The sequence below is a fragment of the Panthera onca genome, chromosome B1 (assembly GCF_046562875.1).
Source record: "Panthera onca isolate mPanOnc1 chromosome B1, mPanOnc1 haplotype 2, whole genome shotgun sequence".
In the NCBI taxonomy this organism is placed as follows: domain Eukaryota; kingdom Metazoa; phylum Chordata; class Mammalia; order Carnivora; family Felidae; genus Panthera; species Panthera onca.
This window is the reverse complement of record NC_138342.1, coordinates 67654826-67671772: the sequence shown is the minus strand read 5'-3', so window position 1 is coordinate 67671772 and position 16947 is coordinate 67654826. Positions and strand designations below refer to the sequence as shown.

At 39.7% G+C, this 16947-nt stretch overlaps 1 protein-coding gene and 1 non-coding gene across 34 annotated transcripts in view; both read left to right on the top strand.

The window, feature by feature from the left end:
• Positions 1-9227, top strand: part of SEC31A (SEC31 homolog A, COPII component) — a 71371-nt gene extending 62144 nt beyond the window's left edge. For all 33 annotated transcript variants that reach the window (XM_060654739.3, XM_060654716.3, XM_060654736.3 and 30 more), the window contains 3 exons: positions 2150-2269; positions 7504-7575; positions 8639-9227. In XM_060654739.3, the coding sequence (XP_060510722.1) occupies positions 2150-2269; positions 7504-7575; positions 8639-8818 (372 nt within the window). In that variant the 3' untranslated portion in view covers positions 8819-9227. The remainder of the gene's footprint in view (positions 1-2149; positions 2270-7503; positions 7576-8638) is intronic.
• On the top strand, positions 5872-5978 carry LOC132693429 (U6 spliceosomal RNA). Its single transcript, XR_009616812.3, has one exon. It is a non-coding gene; the product is annotated as a U6 spliceosomal RNA (small nuclear RNA).
• Positions 9228-16947: the final 7720 nt, after the last annotated feature.

Sequence of the window (16947 nt, the reverse complement as noted above, 5' to 3'; positions counted from 1 at the left end):
AATAAAAATGTAATGAGTTATATCATTTCTTGTGTATGTATAAGAGCTAGTAATATACAGCTTTATCTTCAGCTGGAAATATAAATTTGTAGTTGCTATTCACAATATAAACAGCTAGTTGACACGGTTCTAGACGATGAAAAATCAGATACAACTGACTTAACCATACAAAGATGAACATTTTGATCAGTTTGTGAAAAGTAAAGAGTTTGGGTCAAAGTTCAGCATGTGAAGGTGAAACAAATCCCTGCACAAAGTATAAAATTAGTTCTGTTTTTGTCTTTGGTTCATTGAAGTCAAATTTATAAAGGTTGTATCTCTATCACAAGAGTGTGCTTTACTATTAAGAGATAGTTCTGCCTAAGGAATTTCTAAATATTAAAAGTGGCGTTCTGAAAACCAGTGTTTTGATGGAGGTGGGAGGAGTTGTTTCTTTCCATAGGAATATAAATTACAAAGATGCATTGTTAATTTCTTTTCTTTTCTTTTCTTTTCTTTTCTTTTCTTTTCTTTTCTTTTTTTTCTTTTCTTATTACAAGTCTATGCTAGTTTGGGAAGCTACCCAGCCATTCACTTTTGTTTAGACTTTAGGTGCTCATGCAATACTCACCCAGACCAGAACCTCAGTTACCATCGAAAGGGAGAGCTTGCACAGATGTATATGTTCAGCCAGGCCATAATAGCCAGCTACCTGCCCACCTAGATGCCTCCAAGGCACCTCACACTCAACATTTCTACAATCTTATTCATAGTCTTCCTCCCAAACCTGATCTTCTTTTGGTGTTTCCTATTTCAGTAAAATGGCATCATAATCCATATTCAATCTAGCCAAAAACCTGGGAATCATCTTTATACTCTTTTTCCTTTAATCCCTCTTTCAAATCTATCCCCAAATCTTGCTGATATTATTTTAAAATCTCTCTCAAATCCTTTATCCACATACACTTCTAATCTGACCCATGCTGCCTTCATTTCCAGTCTCTGGCAGTGCAGGAGCCTCTAACTGGTGTACAAGCATTGACTTTGATCGTTGTAGCTGGTCTTGTCTCCTCTTTGTTTAAAACATTGTTCTCAGGATAAAGACCAAATTATTTCACATTGTCTGGAAGCCCTTCAGCTTCATATTCCTCCTTGCTGTCTCTCTGCTTCAGCCACACTGGCCTCCTTTTAGTCCTCTTGTATCATGGTCCTTCCTTTGTACACATTCTTTCTCTGACACTCTAACTTCCCCATTTCACCAGTTAACTCCTACTTGTCTTTCTAATAGAATTTCCTGAAGAGAACTTTCCCCTCAGTTAAATTCCAGTTATATTGCCTGTTGGTTCCATTAATGTTAATTTATTAGCTTATAAAATAGCAATGCAGTTGCTATTTTACAGGTATTTGTGGCATTTTATTATTTTACTTTTTGTTCAAGTAACATCTTTCATTAAGATGTAAGTATTTGTAAACTTGCTTTTTGTATGACATTTTAAAACTTCTTTTTCCTTCCTTGAGCTAAAAACTGCCAGAGAGCTGAGATCTTTTCTGAATTGGCTCACAAATACATAGCCAGTGCCTAGAACATAATTGCCTAATATTTTTTGAATGAATGTACTAATAAATCAGAACCCTAAACACTTAAACATACCTTCTTTGTTTTTCCATCTGTACATTCAGTAACATCATGGTCTCTTCTATCCTAACTTTTGACTTAATCTTGCAGTTTGATAATAGCCCAGTTACCAACCTCCAAGAATAAATCAAAGAACATAAGAATGGAAAGATAAACAAAAATGAGCCAACAAGCAGAGCAAGCAGGCACTCTAACTAGCCAGCTTTGTAACTGCCCTTTTATTTCCTACCGGCATAGGTCTACAGTCTCCTTCCCCTCAGGTACATTCAATAGTGATCAACATATGTTCCGTAGTTCATCAAACTCTTTATATCCAATTCTGTTTTTCAAAATCAAAGCTGTAGGAGGAGTGTCTGTACCTTCTACTGAATATTTGATTTTCATTTCTACTTCTCCCAAGGGATTTCACATGTTAATTTGTCACAGCCTGTCTACAAGGTAGTTAGCTGGTTTCTCTTTATCACAGAGTTTCAGGGCTTTGCGTATAGGTAGCTTTTGGTCATTTCTGGTCATTTATGCTATTATTTCTTCCAGCATGTGCAGTCTTTGCCAACAGAAAAAATTACCAAGAAACCTATTCCAGATGAGCACCTCATTCTAAAGACCACATTTGAGGATCTTATTCAGCGCTGCCTCTCCTCAGCCACAGATCCTGTATGTATTTTTTTCTCATATTTTGCTTAATTAAAATAATCTTCAGGGCACCTGGGTGGCTTGGTTGGTTTGGCATCTGACTTCAGCTCAGGTCATAATCTCACAGTTTGTGGGTTCAAGCCCTGCATCGGGCTTTGTGCTGACAGCTTGGAGCCTGGAGCCTGCTTTGGATTCTGTGTCTCTGTCTCTCCCTCTCTCCCTCTCTCCCTCTCTCCCTCTCTCCCTCTCCCTCTCCCTCTCTCTCTCTCTCTCTCCCCCCCCCGCCCCTCCCCCACTCATGCTCTGTATCTCTCTCTTAAAAAAAATAAACATTAAAAAATTTTTTTTAATAATCATTTATAGAGCTCTTCTGTAATTGTATGAAGTCCTACAATATACTGCAAAAGTTTGTATAATAGTAATAAAATTAGCACTTGTGTACTTTGCTTTACATATAAAAATATAATTAATTTCTTTTATATATAAATTTATTTAATCCTTACAACAACCCCAGGGTAGGTAGATCTGTCATCTTTATTTTACAGATGACTAAGTTAAGACAAAAAGCAGTTAAGTAACACCCAAGGTCAGAGCCAGAATTCAAACCCAGTCTGGCTCCAGAATTTATGCTGTCAACCACTGTGCCGCATTGCCTTTCATCAGTAGACCTCATGTTTGGCACATAAATAGAACAGAATGGTGGTATATAAAAAATTCAGGTTAGGGATTTCTTTCTGAGCTTACTCAAAGCTTTTAAAAGTAGGCAGATAATCTTATATGTAACTTTGCAAAGATCTTAAAAATAATCAATTTCGAATTGATTTCGATAGAGTCATATTCATAGTTAAAGCAACTGATTTTACTTAGTTTACCTAGAGGATGCCTGTGTATTGGCAACAACAAAAGTTCCACAAAGCTGCCTTGTTTTAGATGAAATCTCAGTTTCTGCCAGCAAACATTGAATATGTTTATTTAGCCACTGGCCACTTGTCTGCTTGAAAAACAGCTCCTGGAATTTGTTGTTTCATCAAACATTGAGTATTAATATGTGCAACTTTCTTCCGGTCTTTTGGAAGGCAGTTCCCTGTACTAAAAGTGTCAGGAAAGCAGAAGCAAGGAAAGGTTATCATAAATCTTCATGCCTAGCATTCTGGAAGTGATGGAAAGACTGAGCTAGGAACAGAGAGCAGATGAAGCAGATGGCCTAGTATACGCTGTCCCCTGTGCATACCTCTAAATAGGACACAGTCATTCAAAACTAAAAATGAAGGAAGACTCCAGCCCTCCTTCAGGCATGAGTCAGTATAGAGAGGTTGAGAAGGCACATGGTACCCAGCCCAACTCAATAAATTTTTGTTGACTTTAAACTCCTCTAGGTCAACATCTTATCTTCGTTCTGGGTCCACAGGAGGCCTGGGCCAGATGAGAACCACAAAAGACAAACTGTTTCTATAATTCCTGTACCTAGTTAGGGGAGAGGCCCTAATATGCTATCCCATCTAGGTGACTCCTCCACATTGGGGCAGGGCTCCTACTGGAAGCTAGATGATACTAGCTTTGAGCGGGGACTGTAAGAGGTCCCCTCCTCACAAATAGCTGGAATCATTTTTACAGTATAGTTGTATTCCTATTTTCACTTTAGTTATGTTCATACAACAGAGAGCAATTTTGCCAGATGACTTAGTTTCTAATGTTATCCTTAATAGCTTCATCTCTTCCTCTGCCCTCTTCTTTTTTTTTTTTTCTTTTAATTAGTTTCAGGTGTACCATATAGTGATTCAACAATTCTATACATTTTTCAATGCTCATGATAAGTGTACTCTTTAATCCCCATCACCTATTTCACCCATCCCCCCACGTGTCTCCCCTCTGGTATCATCAGTTTGTTCTCTATAGTGAAGAGTCTGTTTCTTGGTTTGTCTCGCTTTTTTTCCCCCCTTTGGTAGTTTGTTCTGTTTTTTTTTTTTTTTTTTTCTTTTTTTTGTGTGTTTATTTTTGAGAGAGAGAGAGAGACAGAGTGCGAGAAGGGGAGGGGCAGAGTGAGGCAGAGAGAGGGGCAGAGACCCAGAATCTGAAGCAGGCTCTAGGTTCTGAGCTGTGAGCACAGAGCCTGACATGGGGTTTGAATTTACGAGCTGTGAGATCATGACTTGAGCCAAAGTTGGACGCTTAACCGACTGAGCCACCCAGGCGCCCCTAGTTTGTTTTGTTTCTTAAATTTCACATCTGAGTGAAATATATGATATTTGTCTTTCTCTGACTGACGTATTTCACTTAGCATAACACCCTCTAGCTCTATCCATGTTATTGGAAATAGCAAAGATTTCATTCTTTTTATTACTGAGTAATACTCCGTTGTGTATGTGTGTGTATGTATATATACATACACATACCACCCCTTCTTTATCCATTCATCTATTGATAGACACTTGGGTTGCTTCCATAATTTGGGTATTATAAATAATGCTGCAATAAACATAGGGATGCATGTATCCCTTTGAATTAGTGTTTTTGTATTTGGGGGGTAAATACCCACTAGTGCAATTACTGGATTGTAGGGTAGTTCTATTTTTAACTTTTTGAGGACCCTTCATACTGTTTTCCACAGGTGCTGTACCAGTTTGCATTCCCACTAACAGTGCAAGAAGGTTCCTTTTTTCCTACATCCTTACCAACACTATGTTGTTTCTTGTGTTTTTTATTTTAGCCTTTCTGATAGGTATGAGGTGATATGTCATTGTGGTTTTGATTTGCATTTTCCTGGTGATGAGTGGTGGTGAGCATCTTTTCATGTGTCGGCCATCTGTGTGCCTTCTTTGGAGAAATGTCTGTTCATGTTTTCTGCCCATTTTTTAATTGGATTATTTGTTTTTGGGGTTTGTACCAATTCTTTATAGATTTTGAATACTAACCCTTTATCAGATAGGTTATTTGCAAATATCTTTTCCCATTCAGTATGTTGCATTTTAGTTTTAACTGTTGAACGTTTCCTTCACTGTGCAAAAGCTTTTTATTTTGATGTAATCCCAATAGTTTATTTTTGCTTTTGTTTCCTGTGCTTCAGGAGACATATCTAGAGAAATGTTATGGCTGATGTCAGATAAATTACTGCCTATGCTCTTTAGGACTTTTATAGCTTCGGGTTTCACATTTAGGTCTTTAATTAATTCATTTTGAGTTTATTTTTGTGTATGGTGTAAGAAAGTGGTCCAGTTTCATTCTTTTGCATGTTGCCCTACAGTTTTCCCAACACTATTTGTTGAAGAGACCATCTTTTTCCGATTGCATATTCTTGCCTCCTTTGTCGAAGATGGATTGGCCATATAATTGTGGGTTTATTTCTGGGTTTTCTCTTCTGTTCCATTGATCTATGTGTCTGTTTTTGTGCCAGTACCATACTACAGCTTTGCTCAGAATTGTGATACTTTCAGCTTTGCTTTTGTTTTTCAAGATTGCTTTGTCTATTTGGGGTCTTTTGTGGTTCCATATAAACTTTAGGATTATTTGTTTTAGTTCTGTGAAAAATGCTGTTGGGATTTTGATACATAAAAAAAATCATTCAGCACAATCAAGTGGAATTTATTCCTGGCATGCAAGGTGGTTCAGTATTCATAGATAAATCTTTGCTCGCTTCGGCAGCACAGATACTAAAATTGGACCAGTACAGAGAAGATCAGCATGGCCCCTGCCTGAGGATGACATGCAGTTCCGTGAATATTCACAGATCAATTGATGTGATGCATCACATCCACAAGAGAAAGGATAAGAACCATCTGATCATTTCAGTAGATGCAGAAAAAGCATTTGACGAAGTACAAAATCCATTCATGATAAAAACCCTCAACAAAGTAGATGTAGAGGGAACGTACCTCAACATAATAAAGGCCATGTATGAAAAACCCACAACTAACATTATACATGATGGGGAAAAGCTCCGAGCTTTTCCTTTCTCCTCTTGTGACACGCTGACACTGTCCTGCAGCATACCCAGCGCGCACCAGCACTCCTCCGCCTGGAATGCTGCTCCCACGTGGCTGCATTGCTTACTGCACACTTGCTCCAGGCTTCTGCTCCCGTGTCCCAGTAGCTTTCCAACCTTTCTTTACCGCCCGCACTCCAGTGCTTCTAGCCCTTCACACTGTTAGCTTTCCTTCCTGGCACTCATCACCATCTCATGTACAACATATTATTTATTTAGTATCTTTTTCCCACCCAATAGAATCCGAGCTCCATGAGACATAAGCATGGCAAATAATAGGCACTCAATAAATATTGAAGACCAGTGTCACTTCTAAGGTTACTGCAAAATGTAGGTCATTAAGTTAATCACATTGTAATTGAAGCCGGTAATTTTAGTTTTAGAATAGTTTTCTGTCACTGGACTTCTAGTACGTGGATTGGGAGGTAGGAAGACTCCTTAATTTAAGAACTCATTTTACTACTTCCGTCTTAGTAATCTTAAGCCACCAGAAGATAATTTTCTCTTTTTCTTGGTGTTCTAACAGCTCAGAAAGAAGCAGAATTAACTATCAAATGGACTAAGCGTACAAGTAATATTAAAGTATAAAGGTTAAAATAAGATTCCAGTTCACCTCTGTGTAAGCCTGCTAGCACCCATAATTTACAACAACTGTCCTTAGATCTTCTTTTCTGGTGTACAATGATGCACTGCTCCTCCAGATGGCCCTTCCTGTTTTTGTGAATAGTGCAGTTATACGTGCACACACCTTGTCAGATGAGCTTGCAGTCCACGTGAAATCCACCACTACTCCATCTTGCACTCCAGAAGGAAGCCCCTTATCCTCTTACCTTTCTCCCCCGACCCTCCCGTTAATAGGTTACTGAACTCTTTCAGTAATGGTCTTTCAGGTTTCTGGTTCATAGTTGCCTCTGTTTCTTTATAAAATAAAGCTGGGCGCCTGAGTGGCTTAGTGGGTTAAGCGTGTGACTTTGGCTCAAGTCATGATCTCACAGTTTGTGAGTTTGAGCCCCGCATCGGGCTCTGTGCTAACAGCTCAGAGCCTGGAGCCTGCTTCGGATTCTGTGCCTCCCTCTCTCTCTGACCCTCCTCTGCTTGCTCTCTGTCTCTCTCTGTCTCTCAAAAATGAATAAATGTTAAAAAAAAAAAATTTTTTTTTTTTTTAATGAAGCTTTCAGCATGATGAGTGTCAGGGTTAGTGAAATGAGTTAAGGCAAAGTCTTTGGATTAAAGTTAACGTTCAAGTATAACATCATCTGTTTTTCCTCTCCTGCAGCAAACCAAGAGGAAGCTAGATGATGCCAGCAAACGCTTGGAGTTTCTATATGATAAACTTAGGGAACAGACAGTAAGTTTGTGGGAAAAAGAAGGATCTATGATAATCATTTTTTCCTAGTAGCTAGTAAATGAGCATCTCACCAGCACACGTATATAATGTATTTGGTGATAAAATTGTGGTGACAGTTATAGAATGGGCTTTCTCTAGCTAGAGTCTTAAATGTCATTTATTGGGGATGGGAGGGTAGTGGGGAGAGGGAGAGTATGTGTTTGTCAGGCAGGGGTATAGTTTTAACTCCTCTTGTAACAAAGAGTAGAAATACATACTGACTTGTAGTGGCCCTGGGGTAGCTGGTCTTCCGTTCATTATATATGTCCTGTATTGTTTCCATTTCAGCATTCTTTTCCCTACCCTCACATGAGTCCCATCACTTATTTCACAAGAACCAAACCAAAGGAAGTTGATGTAACAGTAGAAGTGGTGTGGTCCATGGACTGATCCAAAATAAATTCTTCCCTCAAAAGTATGGGCATGTAGGCCAAATAATGGGGGACAGAAACTATAGATTTTATGGTTTTAAGAGATGGTAAGATTACAAAAAACCGTTGAGAATTGATAAATTGAGTACCTGGTAAGAACTATTGTCCTACACATGCAGGTAGGCCACAAGTTCAAGATCTCTATTGTAGACAAGGTTTGAGAATAAATAGGGTCCTTACTCTGAGATATAGTGACTAAGAATTTTTAAACTCCTTTATATACATGGGAAAATTTTTAAAAGGTATGAGGCTATATCTAAAATAATTGAAGAAGTAAAGCTCTTAAGTGGAGGAAGATGTTAGCATTTCAGCTCGGGGTGGAAATCTGGCTTCATTTCTATAAAAACCAAAAAAACAAAAAAACCTGGCTTATACATGTTCATAATTCATAATAGTTTCCTTACATAAATCATTTTGTCATGGTTCTGCTTTATAACTTAAAGAGTTGCTTGGTCCAAGAAACTATTTCTAGAAATGCTAAATGGTTTATTTGCTTTTTTATAATATTTATTTTAAGTTCCTTTTAAATATCAGTGTTTATGGGAAATTCTTCCTTAATTTAATTTTTTCTCTTGATTTTACCTTTATTTCAGCTTTCACCCACGATCATCAATGGTTTACACAACATTGCGAGGAGCATTGAAACTCGAAACTACTCAGAAGGATTGACCATCCATACCCACATAGTTAGCACCAGCAACTTCAGTGAGACCTCAGCTTTCATGCCAGTTCTCAAAGTCGTTCTCACCCAGGCCAATAAGCTGGGTGTCTGAAAGGACATCTTTATTCCCAGCCCATATTGCCATTCTTCCAAAGAAGCATATTTTAAAAAATGTTAAGATATGGACCAATCCTCATTAGCATGTTTCCATAGCAGCCAGTCAAGAGCATTTACACTATTCCTGCAGATATACTCACTTTAGAACTGCTCAAAACCCAGGTGCTTTCTTTTGTTTTAATCTTTTATTGCCCATGACGATTTTCCTATTCTGCAAATAGTGTATTTCCTGGATTACACTAGTATGTTTTCCTGAAGTATTCTGATCAAATGTGGTTTTTAAAACCTCAGTATACTTTTTGGGAAAGAAGCATCTGGTTATGCATAAAGCAGAGCTAAAACTAAATTTCTTTCACATCCTCCCTACTTCCTCCATGTCAATCAGATTAAAGTGTGTAATCCTATTTTATGTGTACGTAGTCTTTTTTTTTTTCAAAACAGCTGCTCACAGGTTAGTTTAATCCCTGTTTTTTTGTGTCTTTGGCTTCATTCCAGTCCTGAACAAATAACTAAATCTAGAAGGTGTTACATAGATTTTAGCAAATATTAATGAAAAGTGGGATCACTAGCTTTAAGTATCTATTGGAAAAGACTGAGCATTTTCATTCTGTAGAATTCATTGGACTTTCTTCTATTAATAAATGTTTCTAGTATTGAGTTTTAAGATTGAATTATCTCCATTTTATATTTAGAAATTCATTCATCCATTTTTTTAAAAGTCACCCAGAATTCTGAGGTTTAAGTTTAGAAAGAAAACTTTAATTTCTGTCAGCCTCCTGAATCAAAGGAAGACATTTATCAGCCAGTTTTTCTGTCAAGTGATTTTATTATAATTTTGTCTTAAGAACAGTGCGATTAATAAAAGATAATGGTCCCCGTAGAATCTTGAGAATTAAATACTAACAATTCTTCATTGTTACATTATGTAATTTTACCTAAGTAGATTGGAAAACTAGAAAATAAATACTGTGACTACTATGGAGATAGAGTTGCTGTTTCAAGGATTAAGAGTAGCTCCAGTAAGAGTAGTTCATCAGGCTTTGTATGTCCTGAGTGAAATAGTTTGCAAGAGCCTCTCGTTTTCTTTTGCTGGGATTCCCTACTTGCCAAATTAAACCCCTCTTTTAAAAATTAACCACTCATTGTTTAGCTCAGAATAGTTTTATAACTAAAAAGGAGGACCTTGATAGCATGTGTGAGCATTGGAGCCTCAGGACTGGGGTGATATACTGGGGCACCTACCCTTCAGTCTCCTGGGAGTTGAGTAGTCTGAGTCAGTTCTGTGACTCACTGACGTCACAGCTTGACCTTCTGGACCTGGTCCCCAACTGCAGTGTCAGCCCCAGACTCCATGGGAACAGCAGGTTGGCTTCTAGTAATTTTTTTCATCTATTGCCCTTACATTACAATTTGTGTTATGGCTGCACATTTACCCTGATAGGATAATAGCATCATTGGCAGCATTTCAGAAAAAAAAAAATTCCCAAAAGAGAAAGAAAAGTACGTGGCAGTGGAGTCCTGGCCAACCCCAAAGATTTTACAAGTAGAGGGTAAAAAACTATTTGCCACTGACATCTGAGCAGCCATTACCTCTCCTTTCTCAATACAGCATTGTGATATTTTTTTTCCCACAGTGGAGGCATTTTTTCACGTGGCTTATAACCTTGGAGAATTTTCACGTAAATGGATGGTGGTAAGAAGAGCTGAACCCAAAACACTGTGTTGTGTGAAGTATGAAGATATTAGATTATGGAAAGAGCACACTTTGTTTTCTTGAAGAAAAGCAGAACAACTTCAAAAAGTTTTCTTTTTATAAAAGTAGAGAAAAAAACTTCAACTTGATTTTGTAAATGAGCCTGTTTTTAACATTTTCAACTCCAATGACACTGCACTGTATTCCTGCACGATTCAGGCACCTCTGTATAAAGTTACTCTTACACGATGATGTGGTGGATCTGTTACTTAGTTTGGGAAAGTTCTAGCTGTACCCTTGAGGTTATTTTGTGTATAGTGATGAATCAATTCATCCTGAATCCCAAATTCCTTCAGTTTTGCCCCTTTGTTGGTGTGCTTTATATTTTTTGAACCTACTTAATTTTAAAACAAGGAAAGGGGTGTGAGGGAAACTGGTAGGTGGGGCTGGGTGTGGCCAGGAGATGTATCAGACCTCTGGGAGGTGCTTTCCTTTTTTTTTAAATTTTTAAACGTTTATTCATCTTTGAAAGACAGAGCACAAGCAGGGGTGGGGAAGAGAGAGAGGGAGATACAGAATCTGAACCAGGTTCCAGGCTCCTAGCTGTCAGCACAGAGCCTCACGGGGGGCTCGAACTCACAAACTGTAAGATGACCTGAGCTGAAGTCGGAAGCTTAGCCAACTGAGCCACCCAGGCACCCTTGGGAGGTGCTTTTTTTGTTTGTTTAATGTTTGTTTATTTTTGAAGGAGAGAGACAGAGCATGAGTGGAGGGGCATAGAGAGAGGGAGATACAGAATCTGAAGCAGGCTCCAGGCTCTGAACTGTCAGCATAGCACCCAATGCGGGGGCCTGAACTCACAAGCTGTGAGATCATGACCTGAGCCAAAGTTGAAGGCCCAACCGACTGAGCCACCCAGGAGCCCCTGGAGGTGCTTTTTAATATTGCACCTGCTCTTCATTCTTCATACGGCCCTTTGTGCTTGGTGGGGTGGATGTATTCTTAGGCCTCATTTGAGAATCTTTATATGTAATGGCATACATAGCTGATGGAGGTAGTTGTTTATTTGAATAGTGTGGCAGCAGGGAAAAGTTGGGAACACCCTGCTCTATGCTTGACTGTTGAGAGCCCAGTGAGCCTATATATATTCCTCTGGCCTCAGAAAACTCCTATGTATCCTGGAGGACAAAAAGATACAATGGAGTTCCGGGCAACCAGATGTACCTTGGTTAACACCTGCCTAAAAGGTAAAGGGAGGGATGATGACTGGTTAACACTGATAACCACTTGTCTCCTGAGCCAGAATTGTGTTCACCTAAGAGCGACTGCAAGGCCAACTGTTGACTCTTCTGCTGTGGTGGAGACTTCGTTTGGAACTGTCATGAAGATTGAGCAAATAGTGTGTGCACATCCGTGTATGCATGCGTACATAAGTATGTGTGCTCCCCTCTTTATTTTGTTGTTCCCCTGCTGTGATGGCAGCATTCCCAGATAGAACCCCTGACAAATCTGTGGGTGTTCATCAAATGCTAAAGATGTCACAAGTAGCATCTCAAATTACTCTATGAGTAAAAGGGACTGTCTATGCACAGAAAATCTTTTTTTTTTTTAAATATAACTTATTGTCAAATTGGTTTCCATACAACACCCAGTGCTCATCCTGACAGGTGCCCTCCTCAATGCCCATCACTCATTTTCCCCTCTCCCCCACCCCCCTATCAACCCTCAATTTGTTCTCAGTATTTAAGAGTCTCTTATGGTTTATCTCCTTCCCTCTCTGTAACTTTTTTTGTTTCCCCCTTCCACTCCCCCCTGGTCTTCTGTTAAGTTTCTCAGGATCCACATATGAGTGAAAACATATGGTATCTGTCTTTCTCTGCCTAACTTATTTCACTTAGCATAACACACTCCAGTTCCATTCACATTGCTACAAATGGCCAGATTTCATTCTTTCTCACTGCCAAGTAGTATTCCATTGTATATATAAACCACATCTTTTTTATCCATTTGTCAGTTGATGGATATTTAGGCTCTTTCCATAATTTGGCTATTGTTGAAAGTGCTGCTATAAACATTGGAGTACAAGTGACCCTATGCATCAGCACTCCTGTATCCATTGGATAAGTTCCTAGTAGTGCTATTGCTGGGTCATAGGGTAGGTCTATTTTTAATTTTTTGAGGAACCTCCACACTGTTTTCCAGAGCGGCTGCCCCAGTTTGCATTCCACCAACAGTGCAAGAAGGTTCCCGTTTCTCCACATCCTCTCTAGCACTATAGTCTCCTGATTTGTTCATTGTAGCCAGTCTGACCAACGTGAGGTAGTATCTCAGTGTGGTTTTGATTTGTATTTCCCTGATGAGGAGTGACGTTGAACATCTTTTCATGTATGCACAGAAAATCTTAACTATTTGGTCTTATGGGTGAATACCCCAAATCTTTCAACCAAACTAGATTACAAAGAAAAAGCAATCAAATTAGCTCTGTATTTCCACTTTCCCCAGTATACTACTTGTTTCATCTACATTTCTGTAGCATCAGTGCTTTCGTAACTGAACCAGTCATTTATGAACTATGAACCAGGTTACGTAGTGCGCATCTAAGCCTGACTGAAGTCAAATTGTATCATTTTTTGTCCAGTTGTTTGCCTTTTTACCCCCTCTTGGAGGAATGGGATGTGTGGATTTTAAGGTGGTTGGTGTAGATCTAGAAAAAGCTAGTAAAATCCAGCAAAGGGAACTAGACTTTGATAAAACTCCGGTACCTGTTCTTTGCATTCTGGATTCATGCTTCCAGAGATCTGCTAAAGTATTTATTTAGCAAACAATGTTAATGTTGTTAGTCTGAAACACCTAGAATGACTTTGTACAAACATCATTACTCCATAATGTCTAAGATCTTCATTTTAATGGAGTTGTACTCCCTGTAGAATTTGAATTCAATTTTTGGCTGATATTCCATAGACTTAGAAGGCTATTGTTATTGTTCATCAGGTAAGCCTGTTCCTGCTTTTATTGCTGTCTTATAATTTCCTGGTCCATGACCTTTCTAAGCCACCTTTTATGTATCAATGGGTTAATGTGCAAGCGGGGAGGGGGGAAGGGGAGATGGCTTCAGAAGCCTTGTGAAATAGAGGAAATATTTCTATTTCCTTTCTTTTTTAAAAATGTTTACTTACTGGGTGGTGGGGGGGGGGGCACAGCGCAAGGGAGGGAGGAGCAGAGAGAGGAGAGAGAGAATCCCAGGCAGGCTCCACAGTGTCAAAACAGAGCCCAACGTGGGGCCTGATCTCACGAAACCGAGAGATTATGACCTGAGCTGAGATCAAGAGTCAGACGCCCAACCGACTGAACCACCCAGGAGCCCCAAAACATTTCTGTTTCAAAAAGATACAAGACTTGTTGGACTTTAGCCTATGTGAGGTAAATTCTAATGGAATTGGTGTCTCAAACATCTACAATTATCTCTCTTATATCTTTAGAGGCTTTTACACTTCTCAGGTCTAGAGCATAGCATTTTAGCATTATTAACTTGGTTTCTTTACTTCAGTAATTAATATTTGTAAATGGCTTCATGCAGTTCAGTAGAGACTTCATTTCCAAACAGATGTGTTTCCAGTAGTTGATGTAAAATGAACCAGGAGGGAGCCTATCACAGGAACAGAATGGATTCAAATTTGATTAGAAGAGGAAAGTTTCAAACCTTTTTTTCTGGTAAGTAAAAGAGTAGTGAGTATAATATATAATTTAAGGGAACCATTAAGGCAGCCAATAAGTATGATGAGTTGGCTAATGATGAGAAATCAGGGGGGCCTGGGTGGCTCAGTCAGTTAAGTGTCCAACTTTGGCTCGGGTCATGATCTCACGGTTCGTGAGTCTGAGCCCCACAGCAGGCTTGCTGCTGTCAGCCTGTCAGCGCACAGCCCTCTTCAGATCCTCTGTCCCCCTCTCTGTTCCTCCCCTGCTCACGCTTGCAAAAAAATAAACATAAAAAAAAAATCAATGACCCTATTAAAAAAAAATTATGAGACATCATTTCTTCTTGTACTTTGTCCAATAAAGGAGTTCGCTACTCTAGGAGAACTAGAGTACGTGGTGGAATTGAATATGAAAAACAGGCTTCAGTAGTAAAGAGGGAAAGCAACCATCTCCTAAAAGTGACCTAAAAGTAACTACCTATCCCTCTAGCTATCTCCATATAACCGATGACCTTCCCTGACCACCTTTTTTGCTTGAAGGAATCTTTGGGAGAGAACTAGTCAGTTTTAACAGGTAAAAATCAAGTCCACAAAGAGTTTTCTGCTGGAAGGTACTGCTTGGACACCTTGAAGGGACCTAACCTTTCCTTGATCTGGGCACTGAACGAGGTACTTAGCTCTCTCTCTCTCAGTCCTCATCACATCAGCCCAGGAAGCTAAGCTATTAGTTCAGTTGCCCGATGCAGCTAGTGAGCAGTAAAATCTGTATTCAAACCCAGATCTCAGCCTGGTGAGCATGTTCCTTTCACAAAACCAGTTTTCCCAAAATAAGAATAACTGCTACTACAACGAAAACACATTATGCTTTTTGAGTTTGCTATTTTCCCTCTTAGTCTACAGAGACCTGGCATTTCCCACAAATGAGGCATGTGGTTATTATAAATGGATCAACTGGGGCGCCTGGGTGGCGCAGTCGGTTAAGCGTCCGACTTCAGCCAGGTCACGATCTCGCGGTCTGTGAGTTCGAGCCCCGCGTCGGGCTCTGGGCTGATGGCTCGGAGCCTGGAGCCTGTTTCCGATTCTGTGTCTCCCTCTCTCTCTGCCCCTCCCCTGTTCATGCTCTGTCTCTCTCTGTCCCAAAAATAAATAAAAAAAAAAAAAAAAAAAAAAATAAAAAATAAATGGATCAACTTACTGAGCATTATGTGTTGGCTTCTTTTTAGGCAGGTTCTCTTTATGTGCTGGGAAAGATGGCCCCTGGCAACCCAAAACCCGTATACCCCTCTACTGCTTGGGATATACAAAGGGGAGAGGAAACCTCTCACAATACCCAAATACTGCTCACAAAGACAACTCCAATTGCTTCTGTTTGGGTCTCGTGCCCACTCCCTAACTGAGTTCTGTGCCCAGAGAAGTAGGATACTAGAATCTGCTGGCCCACATAGTGTGCCTATGTATGAACACAGTGATTTGTAAGCCCCACCAAGAAACCCATGGAACGGTCTCCCCACAGGAAGAGGTGCAATTTAGAAAAGAGTGGGGGAAAGAGTAGGCCAAAACAATCCCTTACCTACTGGAGAGAAGCCCTGGGTGGTCCCAGTGCAAAATTTCATGGGGAGACAGTGTAGAAGAGCACCTCCCGAGTGTCCAGGACCTGGATTTCGGCATCTTCTCTGCCACTTACTGTCAGTCAAATGTTGCCGCTTTTTGCCTCCAAATCCCTGTTTGTAAAATGAGAGGGTAGGACAAGAAAACTCTCGTTTCACTTCCCAGCTCTGGAAGTCTGTTATCCACCTACCTTTCCTACAGCGTCTTTGTGTATTAACTACAAATCTTCAAAAGGAATGGAAAACAAATTAGGATAAGCACCGAAGCTTTGAAGAAAAATGACAAACAACTCAGGCCTATTTATATTTGGATACCTTTCTTTCTTTTGTAGAATTAATTTTATCTCTAATCTGGAGAAAAATCAATGCAAGGCTTTCCTTGGTTGGAAATAAGTGGGCAGGCGTTAAAGCAGTTTCTAATTTGAGGATTTGGGATAAATATATTTGCTTGGCATTGAGGTCCTTAGGGGTGAGTTCCCTCTGTAATGATATATATTTCCATGAAATTAACCTTTCTAGACACCTGTTTCCCACATCAAGAATAGGCCACATTTGATTACATAGATACTCAACAATGAACTAGCTTTTTCTCTGGTGCTGCAAAATCTGGGTCACCCTTTTGACATTCCTGAACTCTATTTACAAATGCCCCCTCCCCACTAAAGAACAGCAGGGGCCTTTGCCTTTTAAGAGCAGCCTGTGGTAATTGACACAGCAGGGAGAGAAAGAGGTCATTGAAACAGAAACAATAACTGCAGCTAATACTGAGAAATAAATAAGAGCTTGTTTATCTGCCCTTGGAAACCAAAATAACTATCCTAAAAGAAATTGGGGCGGGTGTTTGTAGGGGAAGGGGAACTGGAGAGCTGGAAGAGTTGTGGGTGAAAACGTTTCAATACTGTCTTTCTTCTGTCACAATAATAGGGATTGTTCATTTATTTCAGAGAGCTGGGATTTGGGAGCAGGGAGAGAGAGACAGTGGGGAGGAGCTTGGTTTGGTTTGTATACCTTGTTTTACCCAGATGTTGGTCAAAGGGGGGGTGTGGTGTAGGTTTTCACAAATGTTAACTTGCCATGCCTGGCTCTTAAAAGATGCTTAGTGATTCTTCCATAGCATTTGTTAGAGTTT